Genomic DNA, 14,331 nt, shown 5'->3' with positions numbered 1-14,331 from the left:
TGGTTTTAACATCATGATTTACTTCTCCCCCACTTCAGACGGAGCTGATATTGGTAACATGGGTCTGCGACGGATACAAGCCTGGAATTCAACGAGGCGAGCAGTACAACTATGTCCTTCTTTGCCCTGCTTGGCTTCAAAGGGATTCTGTAATCAGAAGATGAGAAGATAAAATAAAAAGAAAAGAAACCCTAAGGAAAGGCTGCATGTGAGTCAGTTATTCAGACACGGGGTTTTGCATATTGATTTGCCAGACTCAAAGGAACTTTTTTCCCCCTGAATTGAGTTGTGGGTGGCATAATATTATCACACGGTGCCTTTATTTTTTCTATTGAAAGACTGTTTGAGGGCATGAACTCTATTTGGACACCATGGAGTGAACTGAAAATGTCAAGACATATTAATTTACTATATATTTAACCAAATTTCGCTGACCAGGAAGGCTTAATATGCCTAATGTTATTATCCTCTCCTCTTATTTTCTGGGATTATGGACATGGAGTGAGTGAGTTATAATGGCTAGACATGACACGCTATTAACCTGTTCCCCTACATTTGCTGGACAACAAACTTAAGATGTCTTGTCTTTGGTGAGACTGTAAGGGGTTTACAGTACTGGCACAATGAACCTGCATGGCAATAATGTCTCTGAGTTGCTCTCCACTGCCATCAGGGTAGTTACCATATTGCCAATGGAGCCCAACCCCTGGCTCCCGCGTGCATCTGAGGACACAACTCTCCAGATTGTGGCCCGCAACGGAACAGTAAGCCTGGGGTGTCCGGGGGATGACGCTTCGCTCCGTAGTGGCGTTGAGGCACAACTGGGGAACTGGTCTCAAAATAACGTTGGCATTGGTTATGGTGAGGATGAATCCAGACTGTACGATCCACAGTGTCCACTGGAATCGAAGGCTACAGCGGTGGAAAAGAACTGGGCAGCATTACTAATTCTAGTGGTCATCGCCGTCACCGTAATGGGCAACATCCTGGTCATTTTGGCGGTTTCCCTGGAGAAAAAGCTCCAGAACGCCACCAACTACTTCCTGATGTCCCTCGCCGTGGCTGACATGCTCCTTGGCATCCTGGTCATGCCGGTTTCCATGGTGACCATTCTCTATGGTAAGGGGAACTTCCCAGGTGCTCTAATTCAGTTTCAGAAAGTTGGCAAAGCTTTGTGATGCGCCGGAGGGGGATCTCATCTAACTTTGTGAGACTGGAGGCCAGTCTTAACAGTGGATCATAGGATCAATAGGTCTTGCCTCCCTCTTATTTTTGAAAGATGAGTCCAATTCAAAAAGTCTGTTCGCTGCTTAGGAGACTGACCCAACTGGTCCACGTGGAGAATACGGTGCTGTCAGTTCTTTCATAGCTGCCCCAAAAGTTGCTTAATGACATCATCGACTAATGACTTGTAAATGAGAGAGAAGGGCTACAGTGACAGAGAACGCTTGAAAGCGAATGAGAAAAAAGTAAAACGGTGTACAGACGTTAGACACAGAAACGATAACCTCCTTACATATTTGCATAACTTTATTTAGTCAGATTTATACAGGCGGGAAGGAGACAAAAAAGTGACAGGAGGTTTATTCACAAGAGAAACTACCTGACGTATTAAAGAAAGTATAGACCAGTCTTAATGTTTGACTGTTGACATAGTAGGTTAGGCTGTCCACAGTCTGGACCATGGTCCTTTTAATGACATGGACCTGCAGTGTGGGAGGGGAGAAGGAGACTCATGGCAGCCCGCTCTTAGTAGATTAGACAGGTGGGAAGATGAAGTATTGATATTACACGTGTCTACGTCAAAATATTAATAAACGCAACAACAGAAAAAATCCCTTTTTTGTCACTGGTCTCCTCTGAGGTAATACATCCCCAACGGTTAACAATTGGGGGTTGAGGAAGTCACTTGACAAAGTTGTAAGCAATAATAGCTGTAAAGACTCTGTCATAAATCTGGCAATACAGAATGATTTCTGCAACAGTAGTGAGCACAGGTTTGAACGTAGCATCCTGTGTTCTGCCTCGTTCCTTCTCATGGCTTCCTCGACAGAACTGTACCATTCACCATAGCCGCCATTGTTTTTAAAAGTTCGCCTGTGCCATGCCACAAGCCTCTTAAAATCACGTCCCAGAGCTGTGATTGGATTGTTTGCTTGATTTTCCACCAAACAAACCTGAAGACTGTCTTTATTGTTTAACTTGTTGACACCTATGGTGACAGATGGTAATTGAGATCCTTTCAAATGGAACTGACTCACCTGTGTTATATTAGCAACATCTCCTCCCCCCCGGAGGGGGGGGGATCAAACCGTTGTTTTAGCTATTGATGTTGGTAAAGATCTTTTTGTGCCATATCAGCGTGCTCATTTCACTTGGCCATCACCTGTCTTCTTCCTTTGCACTTGGCTGCTGTGCTAAAGGCTTAAAATGCAATGCACCATATCAATATTATCAGGAGAGAATCCCCAATAGCATTCATGAATTAGGCATTCGTAGATCAGATGATATTTTGAATATGCCAGCGATAGGAAGTATCAAAAAATACATTTGTCAGCATCTCAATGTTAAGGGCCATGGCTTTAAATTTACTTTCAGTCACAGACAAAGATCAGTGTTATTGACTAGTGTGGCTCGTTATAGTTAGGCAGGGTTATTTGAAGATGACTGACAGCTGTCTTGTTAACAGGAATCAAAAATACATTTTTTTTCTGACAGAGAAGGAACAGTGCTTTATCCCCTTGTTGTTAAATTTACATGCATCAATCACTTCCAAAGAATTCCTCAAAAGGTAGGAGCAGATTTGCTGCACTGCATGTGGTACATGCAGTTAAAGTGACACTGTGTGACGGATGATGAACCTATCGTAAAGAAGACCATTAAGTACAAATGGTGTTGTTGTTGTTTTTTTCCAGCCAAGCTGCTTTTTGAGGGTATATGAAAACAATATTTACCGCTTAAGTGTATGTTACAACAAAAACAAACTCACCAGGGGCATGAAGCTGAAGTCCAGTGGCTGGTAATCACTTGGCATACTGGCTATACGTGGTGTGAATGTATACCTTTTGAGAACAGGCAGAATGAGCTTTACCCAGTAATTACACATAAGGCATTATGAACAGCAAAAGCAGCCAGCAGTCATTCAAATTCCCGAGCAAGACCAGAGGAGTGGCCGTTGCCATGGCAGCAACAAGCAGCACGATGCCAGTGCCCACAGTGAAGATTTGAAGTTAGGCTTAGGTTAACTTTTAGCAAATTGGTAATGACGGTCTGCAACTGATTGCAGACCAGGTTTTCCTCCTGCTGTAACACCTCAACAGTAAACTTGGTAGGTGATTGGGCACAACCAACAACTCCATGTCTGTGGCACAGGTTGATCAAACCTCTGGCAGTGACTGTTAGATGGCGGACAGCAAGCAGCTAGTGACCAGAATAAACATTAGCACTCATGATACAGTTGGTGTGAGTGCAGGGTTGCTGTATCTTATGGGGAAACCTCCGTTTCTGAGGGTTTTACCATTTGTTCTACTTACCTAGTCAGACATTCTCGTGGATAACCTTTGCACTTAGTCTAGCTTAGCTCAATTGCTGGATGTCAACAGGGATTGCTAGCAGCGCCTCTCAAAAGAAGGGAAATACACAATTTCTACGTTTTACTCGTTTGCATAGCATTAACAATTTTACTCAACCAAAGTTTTCACAAATCCTTGCAAAAGCCTAAAAATTCGATTACAGATTTAACTGTTATCCTATAATGTGCGTATTTGTGTTCTTCCATCGTGGAAGAAGACACAACATTCTTCTTAAAAAATAAATCCATGGGGCGTCTGGGTAGCGTAGCAGTCTATTCCATTGCCTACCAAGATGGGGATCGCCTGTTCGAATCCCAGTGTCACCTCCGACTTGGTCGGGCATCCCTACAGACACCATTAGGTGTGTCTGCAGGTGGGATGCGGGTATGTGTCCTGGTCTCTTCACTAGCACCTCCTCTGGTCGGTCGGGGTGCCTGTTCGGGGGAGAGGGGGAATAGCGTGATCCTCCCACGCGCTACGTCCCCCTGGTGAAACTCCTCACTGTCAGGTGAAAAGAAGCGGCTGGCGATGCCACATGTATCGGAGGAGGCATGTGGTAGTCTGCAGCCCTCCCCGGGGAGGGGGAGGAGCAACAACCGGGAAAGCTCGGAAGAGTGGGGTAATTGGCTGGGTACAATTGGGGAGAAAAAGGGGGGGAAATCCACAAAAAAAAAAGATATCCACAGGTTTGTCTGACTTAATGACAACTGCCTACTAACAGTGCTGCAGATTTTGAAGGGAAGTGGATACATTTAATGCATGATGTTACGCATGATGTTATGCGAGTACAACCATTTCCTTCAGTGAACCGGGTGGCGTTTGATCTATTTAAACCCTCTCAGTTGAAGCAGTCCCACTCATTTCTCCCTCTCCCTTTCTCCGTCTCTCTGATTCCCCTGCTTTTTCCTCACACACGTACACAGCGCACACACACAAATGACACGCGTGTTCCCTGTTATCACAAGCACACGCTCTCTCTCTCTCTCTCATCCACACACACACACACACACACACACACACACACACACACACACACACACACACACACACACACACACACACACACACACACTGCACTTTCCGGTTGTCCTGTACCATCTCCCTGCTCATCTGGAAATTCACCTAAACCCTTTTCCTTGGTGGTTTTCCCTCTGCACCTCTGTATATGTCACAAGCCATTGCTCTCATAAGCAGCTCTAAGCCCCGAGAGGAGAACACATCTGCATGTGAAACGAGCATGCTACATTACTAAGGAGGAAGAGTTTGGTCAGAAGAGCAGCCTCCTTAATGCCCGTTGGTTGCCCCTCATCTCCCTTCTTTATGTGAAGACAAAAGAGCTCACTCAGGCCCACTAACCCAAGCACCATCTCTACACAGAGGTCACAGGTGGCAGTTATTTTCCAGCGTTTCAACATCACAACTGCAATCAGGGTTCAATCGCCGCCTGAGAGCAAACACGGTGTCACAGGAGTGGGGTATGATATCACAGGGAGGGGGGGTGGCATCTCCCAGAATGAGGTGATGATGGTCAGGGGATGAGTCAGGAGAAATGGATCACAGAACGTCAATGAATGATTGTAAATTCGAGCTCTGCCGGGCACTGAGTAAATTTTCCGCTGTGAGAAATTTGACTTGCTGGGATATTCACAAAAAACGACACAAAAGAGGAAATTTAACATGTAAAACTAGGAAGACTAAAAGTATGTCTGTAGATATCTGGAAATGTGTGTTAAAGAATTGAGGTGTAGCTGCATTTCTTAGAAGACTAAAAGGTCAAGTAAGTAAAGTAGGGTGACTTAGGCAATATCGAAGCAATGTCCCCAGTACTTAAAAATGCTACAATTAATTTGTGGAAAACTATAATTATTATATATATATCTCAACTACAGATTACTAGTTAGATGTAACAGGCATTTTAAAGGGGCTATGTATAATATTTTGGCTTTCCTGATGAATAATGTGTACAGTAAATATCACCAGCAGTTTCTAATTAGTACAGATTGAAGCAAAGAAAATGACTCAAGGCCCCCAATCTCCCAGATTTCTGTATTCAAAAACAGATGCTTGGCCAGCTGCTTTTGTTGTTGTTTGGGGGCTGTGATGTCTCACTACCCTTAGCTTACATCAGGGTTGCCAGTTTGATCCTCAGCTCCTCCTGGCAAATATGTCGAGGTGTCCCTGAGGAAGACATCTAACCACCAACTGCTCCCGATGAGCTGGTTGTTACCTTGCGTGGTTGACAGCGCCATCGTGTGTGTGTGTGTATGTGTGTGTGTGAGGGGGGGGGGTGAATGTGAGGCATTCATCAACTGTAAGCGCTATATAAAAATGCTCAAACCTTTGAGTGACTGAACTTTTTCCAGCAAGGCTCAACGACTGGAATAGCACACCTGAGAACCTAAGGCTGGCATCTTCACCCCCATCTTTTAAAACTCTTTTGGGAACTCAACTTTTAAACCTTTTTTTTAATATATATATATATATATATATATATATATATATATATATATATATATATGTGTGTGTGTGTGTGTGTGTGTGTGTGTGTGTGTTTGTGTGTGTGTGTTTTAGACACAAAGAACAGATGATTCACAGCATTCTCACCCCCCCCCTTTTTTATTTTTTTTTTGGTGTGTTAGAACAAAGAACTACAACAACACCTTGTTCCAACCCCCGACCCATCCCAAACTCTCAAAGAAAACAGGGAAGAAAGAAAAAAAATAATGCACATAGAGAACCGAGTAAGTAAAGAAGACACATGTGTACACACACATACATACATAAACACACACACACACACACACACACACACACACACACACACACACACACACACTCACACACACACATACAGAGAGTTGATAAAATGAAATGAAATAAAATAGGGAGGTCAGTGCAATAAAAAGGATGCTCGGGGTGCTCACCCCAGCAAGGAATGGATTCATTGATAATCAGTTGGGATCCAGAGGTAAGAAAGTTTACATATGAGATAATACGCTGCCATCTTTTGTAGAACTTAGCAGTTGAGCCTCTTAAGGAATACTTCAGCTTCACTAATAGTCCATGGGCCAGACGATATTTCGGTACACTCAAGGTGGCAAAACTTACTTATAATTTTTGAAAGGATCCATGTCTGTAGATGATATTTTGGTATGATAACCATTCCTGAGTGGCAGCTGTATCACAGTTATCAGCTCATGAAGTTAACCACCCGCTAAACTAAATTGCATTTTAGACGCTGGTGCATATCCTGGTTTAGCCTCATGGTCAGGACATTTTTCAATGTTCTATAATATTGTCTTTGGTATCATTTTAAAGGGGACCTTCTTAGCTTTCATTCAAGCCCTGTTGTGGATATTTCTCACAAATATAGAGGTCACTTGAGCTCTTCAACCCGTCAATAACACACATCTTTCTGCAATGTTCGCCTAAACTATATATTTTCTTTTAGCCCTGTGGCATCTAGGAATATCAGGGACACAAAACACAAAAACTGGAATACTCACAGGACTGTAAAGATTCAGGAAATGTATAATATACCCATACTATTTCATTGTGTGAGGTGATTGTGAGCCTTAAATGAGAACTAGACCAAAGCCAGTTAGGTCACAAACTGGTCTCTATACATTTGTTTAAATACACAATCAAAATACATGATAAAAAGGAATACCATAGTGAGGTAATGAACTATTTTAATATTTTAAACAACATTGACATTTACATATACTTAGTCAATGATACATGTAATCCCATATCATTAGTGGGTATATGTAATGGTGATGGGTAGGGTAATGGGTATATGTGAATATGGTTACATTATTGTTATCAAGCTCTGGGTAACCAAGTCCAGAATCAACATCCTGTGCATCAATAGACTACTACCACAGTAATACCATCAGAATCATCACACTGTCATTCATCAAACTGCTCGTTTCTCTCATCATCTGACTCCCCAAGTTCAAAGTCCAGTTCTGGACCATCCTGCTGTTTTTGGTTACTGCAGGTCTGTAACCTGCACATGTCTGTGCATGGAAGTCCATTTGACAGGCACATGCAGCTTGGCATTTTGCATGAATGCACACACTTGCATGTTAGCATTTCCAAGACCACATCTGGTGCAGGTGGGGAGCGCATCCAGTAAATGGCCAGCTTGCCTTCATTGTCTGTCCATCCATACTCAGTAGGGCTTGGCACCACAGGGTTAGCCTGCAGACAGCACTTCCATATTGCTGCCTGATAGTTGGCTCGTTGAACATGCATAAAGAGACAGTCTCTACATGGTGGCAGCTGGCTGGACTCAACCTCTCCCCTTTTGGTGCAGAAGAGCTGGTAACGCAGTTTGTTCACCTCAGCAGTGCTGCTATTAGCAACATACATCCGACAGGTGAACTGCTCAATTTTCTGGAACAGCTCATCACTCACATTCCATGTCCAATTAGGCTGTCACAGATGCTGTCTCCAAGTGAACTTGCCAGTTTGGTGATGTCGACAAACCGTGTGCGGTTCTGAGTCCCACACTTCTGGTAGATGGGACAGGTGATGTCCTTCTGGAAGCCAAGACAAAGCACCATGACATCAGTGTCCTCAGCTGTGATGATAACTGACTTTGAGCCCGCATTTGCTGCATGCAATGCATGCAGGAGCAGACGGGTGTCAGCTTCTTCATGTGTGGAGTGCAGTTCTGCTGCTTCCTCACACCCATCTTCTGTCAACTTGTAGCAGGTTTCCTCACAGGTCATGTACAACACCTTGCCATGCAGCATAGCTCTGTATCGTGGGAGTTTCCACTCTTCCACCAGAAACTTGATGAGTCTGGTCTTGTTGGAGGAACTGCACAGAAATTTTCTCCACTGCTGGACGTGGTGTCCCCCTGCAAGATTCTTGTACTGGAGAGTGATGTCTCCACCCCGGTTCAGTCGTTCAGCATCTTTGATCGAAGTCTGGTGATAGACATCAAAAACAACATCAATCCTCCCACTCTGTGCTCCCTCATGGAGGACCTGGGTCAAGGCTGACTCTGCCACCTGTGCAAAGGTTTTGTTGTTGCCATTCATTTTTTGGACCAGGCTCATCCCATCAATGATGGAAGTAGATGGGATTGGGATGTCTTCTGCAGGAGATACATTCTTTTCAAGCTCTCTGGCAAGTGCAGCCTTGTTTGTTTTTCGTAAGGACCCATCAGCATTTGCCAGTGCCCATGGTAGTGGGCCCAATGGGTAGGCAAGGACATCCTTCAGATTCACCTTCCTGCTTTCAGCCACCAGGATCATGTGACTGAAAAGGTTTCTATCTGCCTTCAGAACCACATCCTGTGCTTTCTTTCCATGAGCTTGTTTTGTGCTGACATTGGAGAATGTTTTCAGACTTTGCTTGGTCATCTTGTCGTGGAATTTCACAGGTGGTGGGTCTGCATCTAACCTTGTTTGCTGGAATGCTTGGTAGGCCTCTTCTCCTTTCTCAAGAGCTCTCAAGAGATCTATGGTCACATCAGGTGGAGCCATGTTGCCAGTGGAGAGGCTAACCAAATCAATCTCATCGGGGGACATAGGATTGAGCCAGTTATTCTCCATAAGGTCCATGAGAGACTGGACATCTGCTTCATCTCTCTTGATCCTTGGACTCTGTAGATCTGGATGAGACCATTTGCACCTGCCTTGACCTGTCAGGTCTCTCAGCTGTCTGAGGTACATGCTTCTATACTCAGCTGTGAGATAATATTTGGTCACAGCTCCTGGCTTCAAGCTGAATCCCTTTGTCCCTCCAGCTGTTTGGGTGTCTTTGTTCACCGTTTCTTCTATAGCTTGGTCAACAGGGATTCGGCCAAAGGGATTGGTGGAGGCCAGTTGGACTGAGAAACCTCCTTCCATGAATTCTGTGTACACATCTGGGTGTGTGATGGGCAGCTCAGACATCTGGGCGTAGTAGTAGGGGAGGTAGCATGCATAATTCATCCTGTCATAAGCAAAGCACCATGGGATCATTGCTCGAATGCTAGCCAAGTCTAGCATCCAGTCTCCCTCTCTGGATGCTCGGATGAGCCCCAACAAGATTTCAACCATGTCCAAATAGGACATCCAGAAGTTCGAGAGGCTGCCGTTTCCACCTCTAAGGAATTCACGGTAGACTTCAAATAGATCCATGATGCGTGTACAAGAGCTGATCTCGAGGACCTCCTTCAAAGCATGTTGTGAGACTTCTTTCCCGAGGCTGTCAATGGTCTTCAGTGTCTCATTCAGGTGAACCATGTCATTCCTGTGAGTTTCTTCCAACCAGGACAGGAAACCATTCAAGGTCAGTCGCATGAGAGCCTCATACAGGAGCTTGTGTAGTCGCACTGCCCTGTTGTACTTGCGGCCATCCATAACACCAGCAATTGAGCCTTCTGCAATTATGCCAGACTCAATGCAGAGGTCTTTGAGTCCAGCATCTTGGAAACGCTTTCCTATTATTGCCAGCAGTGTGCAGATGGTGTGGAATACCCCAAGCCTAACGATGATATCATGGAACTTGTCATGGTGTTTCCATGTGATCTCGACAGCCTTCGCATACAGGGCTTGGTCAAAGACACAGACAATCTTCCTCAGGCCTAAGCACTGCATGATGCTCAGTGACTGGTTAAGCACCTCGTTGACAGTAGACATTTGTGTCGCTGGAGCATTGATGGTAGGCAGATAGCCTATATTGTCGGGGATGACCGTCATCTCTCCTCGAGTCAGGATGTTGAAGCCTGTCCAGCTGCTGACTGACTGTTCTTCTTGTTGTGACATGCGTGCTAGGACCCAAAGAAGGTTTTTCTCTCTGGCAAGCTTAGTATTGGCTGCAGTATCGGCATCTGACTTTTTGCTTTGTGGTGGCCCTACCCGTCGTCCAGCATTGTAAGTTGGTAACATTGGTGGGGGTCCATCAATGCTTCTCTTCTTTGTTTTGGGAACAGTGGGCATGGGTTGGACAGGAAGTGGGTTGACTGGCTTTGCTTGCACAGCAATCCCATTGACTCTGTGAGATGTTCCCTCACCACTGACAGTTTCTTCAAGACGGTCGATATTGTCCCAGGCTAAAGTTGTGAATATGCCAGGATGGATGTTAGCTGGAAGGGCAATGCCACTCCCTGATGATGAGAGTTTCTGGAGACACAGGGCAGTGTTGATCTCTTCCATCTGTGAATAGGACACACTGTGACCAAGTCGGTTGAGGATGTTTATCAACTCTACATTTCCTGTCAACGATTTGACACTGAATGGCAGAACAATGTGCTTGGAAGGCTTGGTATTTCCACATGTCACTGCATATACTATGTCATGGCCAAATGACTGCAGAAGGCACTGCACTCTCTGGGATGCATGATCAGGATCATTTGAGCCTGTGAGTAGAGAGTACAGGAAGATAATGAGCGACTCTGGAATGGTAGGACATTCTGCTTCTGGTTTGACATCAGGCGGCCAGGTTTGAGGAACATCTTGACTTTTAATGTCTGCTCTCAATTTGATGGCTGCTTTGGCTATAACATCTTGTGCACTGACACTTTTCAGGGTCTGCAGCTCCCTTTTGAGAGACTGATTTTCTTTGGCAAGTTCCCTCATGGACAAGTTATCGGGATAGAGGAGGAATTTTCCTTTCTCATCAGGGAATATCTGCAAGGCTCCAGCAAACTCACTCTCCAGGTTTCGCCTTATGTGCTTCTTGGTTGATTCCTTGACTTGGGCAATGCCTTGGGAGTTCATTGAAGCTACCAGTCTAGAAGAGAGATCAGTCATTGTCATCACTTGAGGATTGCCAAAAAGCTCCATCCTGATGAAGAGGAACAGCTCATTGTATGCCTTATTCACAGCAGCTTCATACTGGGCTGCAGCATCATCATCTTCATTGCTGGCAACCTCTCCTTTGGAAACCTCTTCTTTGGTGTAAAGTCTATAGCATGACCTGTGGTAGTGCCCTTCAGCTGCTACAAGGTCTCTACTCACAATGGCAAGGATTCTGCTGTCCCTTTTCTTTGTGGCTGCACTCCTGATCTTTGCATCAGCTCGCAGTTCTCGACACTGCACCAGTACTTCTCTCGTATTCTGTCTTTTGGAATATTTGCTGTTTTTCTGACAAAATATGCACTCTGCATCATAAGTCCTAGATGTACTTGGAGCATGTCGAGCTACTCTCTTAGATTGTTTCTCTTCAGCAGAGACACAACTTTTCTTTTCTTTTGCAAGGAGGCCATCAAGAATTTGCTTCATAGTGAAGATACTGCGACACTTTCTGTGGTAGTAGATTGCTGGAATCTGTCCCTCAGGAATGTCTTTTGCCAGTTTCAAAACTGGTGCATGATTTCGTATCTGAGCTGCCCTGAGCAGAGTTCTCCATGAGTCGACACTTTGTAGTGAAACCAGCTTATCTGTATCATCAGAACAGTGGATAATGCACTCCACCCGTGGGCGCTTTGGTATTGGGTAAAAACTTGCTTGTTCACCAGTGGCCATATTCAGTCAGTTTTCACCTGCCACATACAAACAAATACATGTAACTTAGGTGTATGAACACTACTAAAACAAAGTTTACTTTGCTTCACCAGCGTCATATTACCATTATTTATCTTACATAGCCACAAATAGATACATTACCTAGTTGCTATGCAACAGCTGTATTTTGTCCACATGAGGCCGCTAAAATCAACACAAGATGAAAGTTCCTCGTAGCCACTTTAACTAATCATATTAACATATACATTAAAAGAACATGCTAACATTATGGGAAATTAGCTTACAATCTTCTCCAGAGTGAGACAAGAAGATAGATACCAGTTTCCTCTATATGTGTTTAGTAGAAAGCTATCTGGCTGCACGTTAGCCTAGCTTAGCACAATGAATGGAAGTACACAGTACTGGTTATCCTTGGTTGTTGGCCAACTAAGAACTGTCCCAGAGTTTAAGCTAGGCTAATCAGTACCAGGGGTGTTGAAATGCTATATTTGTAAAAATCTGGGCAAATACACAATCGTGAGAGGCACAGAAACAGGTTTCCTGAAAGAAAAATGAAATAGCTGCTCATTTGGAAAGGTTATCATGTATTATTTTACTTCTGTTAGTGTACCAAATAAAATGGCACCAGTGAAGTTGTGTCACCTTGGGTGATATCGATATCTGGTCTGACCCATGGACTAACTGGCTTTGGTCTAGTTAGTTTCTTAGTAATAATGCCCTTCTAATTTAAGGTTCACAATCACCTCACACAATGAAATAGTATGGGTATATTATACATTTCCTGAATCTTTACAGTCCTGTGAGTATTCCAGTTTTTGTGTTTTGTGTCCCTGATATTCCTAGATGCCACAGGGCTAAAAGAAAGTATATAGTTTAGGCGAACATTGCAGAAAGATGTGTGTTATTGACGGGCTGAAGAGCTCAAGTGACCTCTATATTTGTGAGAAATATCCACAACAGGGCTTGAATGAAAGCTAAGAAGGTCCCCTTTAAAATGATACCAAAGACAATATTATAGAACATTGAAAAATGTCCTGACCATGAGGCTAAACCAGGATATGCACCAGCGTCTAAAATGCAATTTACTTTAGGGGGTGGTTAACTTCATGAGCTGATAGCTGTGATACAGCTGCCACTCAGGAATGGTTATCATACCAAAATATCATCTACAGACATGGATCCTTTCAAAAATTATAAGTAAGTTTTGCCACCTTGAGTGTACCGAAATAGGAAATTTTGGGCTCTGGCCCATGGACTATAATGGGAGAAGTGACATTAAATCCTTTAACCAGGAGGTAGTGGAAGGTGGATTTGGGCTTTTCCACTGTAACAGAATGCGTCTACAGAAAATGAGTGCGGCAAAGGCAACAACATCAGAATTTTTCTTCGGAAGACTGGTCCGTATAGGGCGTACCTCAAAGATGGCTATCAAGGGTAGGGATCCAGTGTAATATTGAGGGCTTCTTCTACCATCTTAAAGAAACAGGACCAGAACTCAACTAATTTTGGACAAGAGTAAAACATATGACTATGATCCGCTGGTGATGAGCTACATCTATCGCAGGTATCACCCATGCCTGGAAACAGCCTACGAAGCTTAGCTTTTGTAAAATGAACTTTATGCAAGACCTTAAACTGAATTAAACTTAAACGGGAACATGAGGATGTAGAGTTGACCCTGGCTAGTGCCTTCTCCCACCATTCATCTGCAACATCACGTTCAAGTTCCTTTTCCCAACTACCCCTAACCCCCGCTAGAGAAGTCAAATCCGAGGTTGATATAAAGTCATATAAAATTGAGATCCTGCCACGTGCCCTGGGGAGAGAAGGTGCCTTAGAGACAAGAGAGCCTACCGGAAGCTGAGGGAAAGATGTGAAATGTGTACGAGCATAATTAAAAGCTTTAAAATAATAATTTGTAATAATCACTTGTTTACTTGTTTCCTACCTCTAATTTAGATACAGCTTTCATTCTGTGGAGAGAGAACGAGGTCTGGCCCCATTTCTCAGATTTATATTTAAAGGGCTCATTCACCACTTTTAATGATCCCCGCTTAAAGTAAAATTGACCTCAACTTCTAAATCTTGTACTTTTTGTATAGTTTTTATTTTCCCAAGCCACATAATATTTTCCTCTTTCTCTTGTCATCCTCCTGATTTTTTTTTTTTTAATTAGGAATGTACTTTCTGAACAGTTTTTGAGAAAGACAATGAAAATGGACTTGATTTGATACTATGAATTGCAGTCATTTTGTAGGCAATAACACATTAAACCCTACATATATATATAT

The 14,331-nt window shown here is 43.7% G+C and overlaps 1 protein-coding gene across 1 annotated transcript in view; it reads left to right on the top strand.

Moving 5' to 3' along the window:
• The first annotated feature begins 623 nt into the window (after positions 1-623).
• Positions 624-14,331, top strand: part of htr2aa (5-hydroxytryptamine (serotonin) receptor 2A, genome duplicate a) — a 109,050-nt gene continuing 95,342 nt past the window's right edge. The window contains exon 1 of the mRNA XM_056289918.1: positions 624-1,119. Within this exon, the coding sequence (XP_056145893.1) occupies positions 624-1,119 (496 nt within the window). The remainder of the gene's footprint in view (positions 1,120-14,331) is intronic.

Source organism: Lampris incognitus, chromosome 11 (assembly GCF_029633865.1).
Source record: "Lampris incognitus isolate fLamInc1 chromosome 11, fLamInc1.hap2, whole genome shotgun sequence".
Classification (NCBI taxonomy): Eukaryota; Metazoa; Chordata; class Actinopteri; order Lampriformes; family Lampridae; genus Lampris; species Lampris incognitus.
Note: the sequence above shows the minus strand (reverse complement) of the source record. Positions and strands in the feature narration are given on the sequence as shown.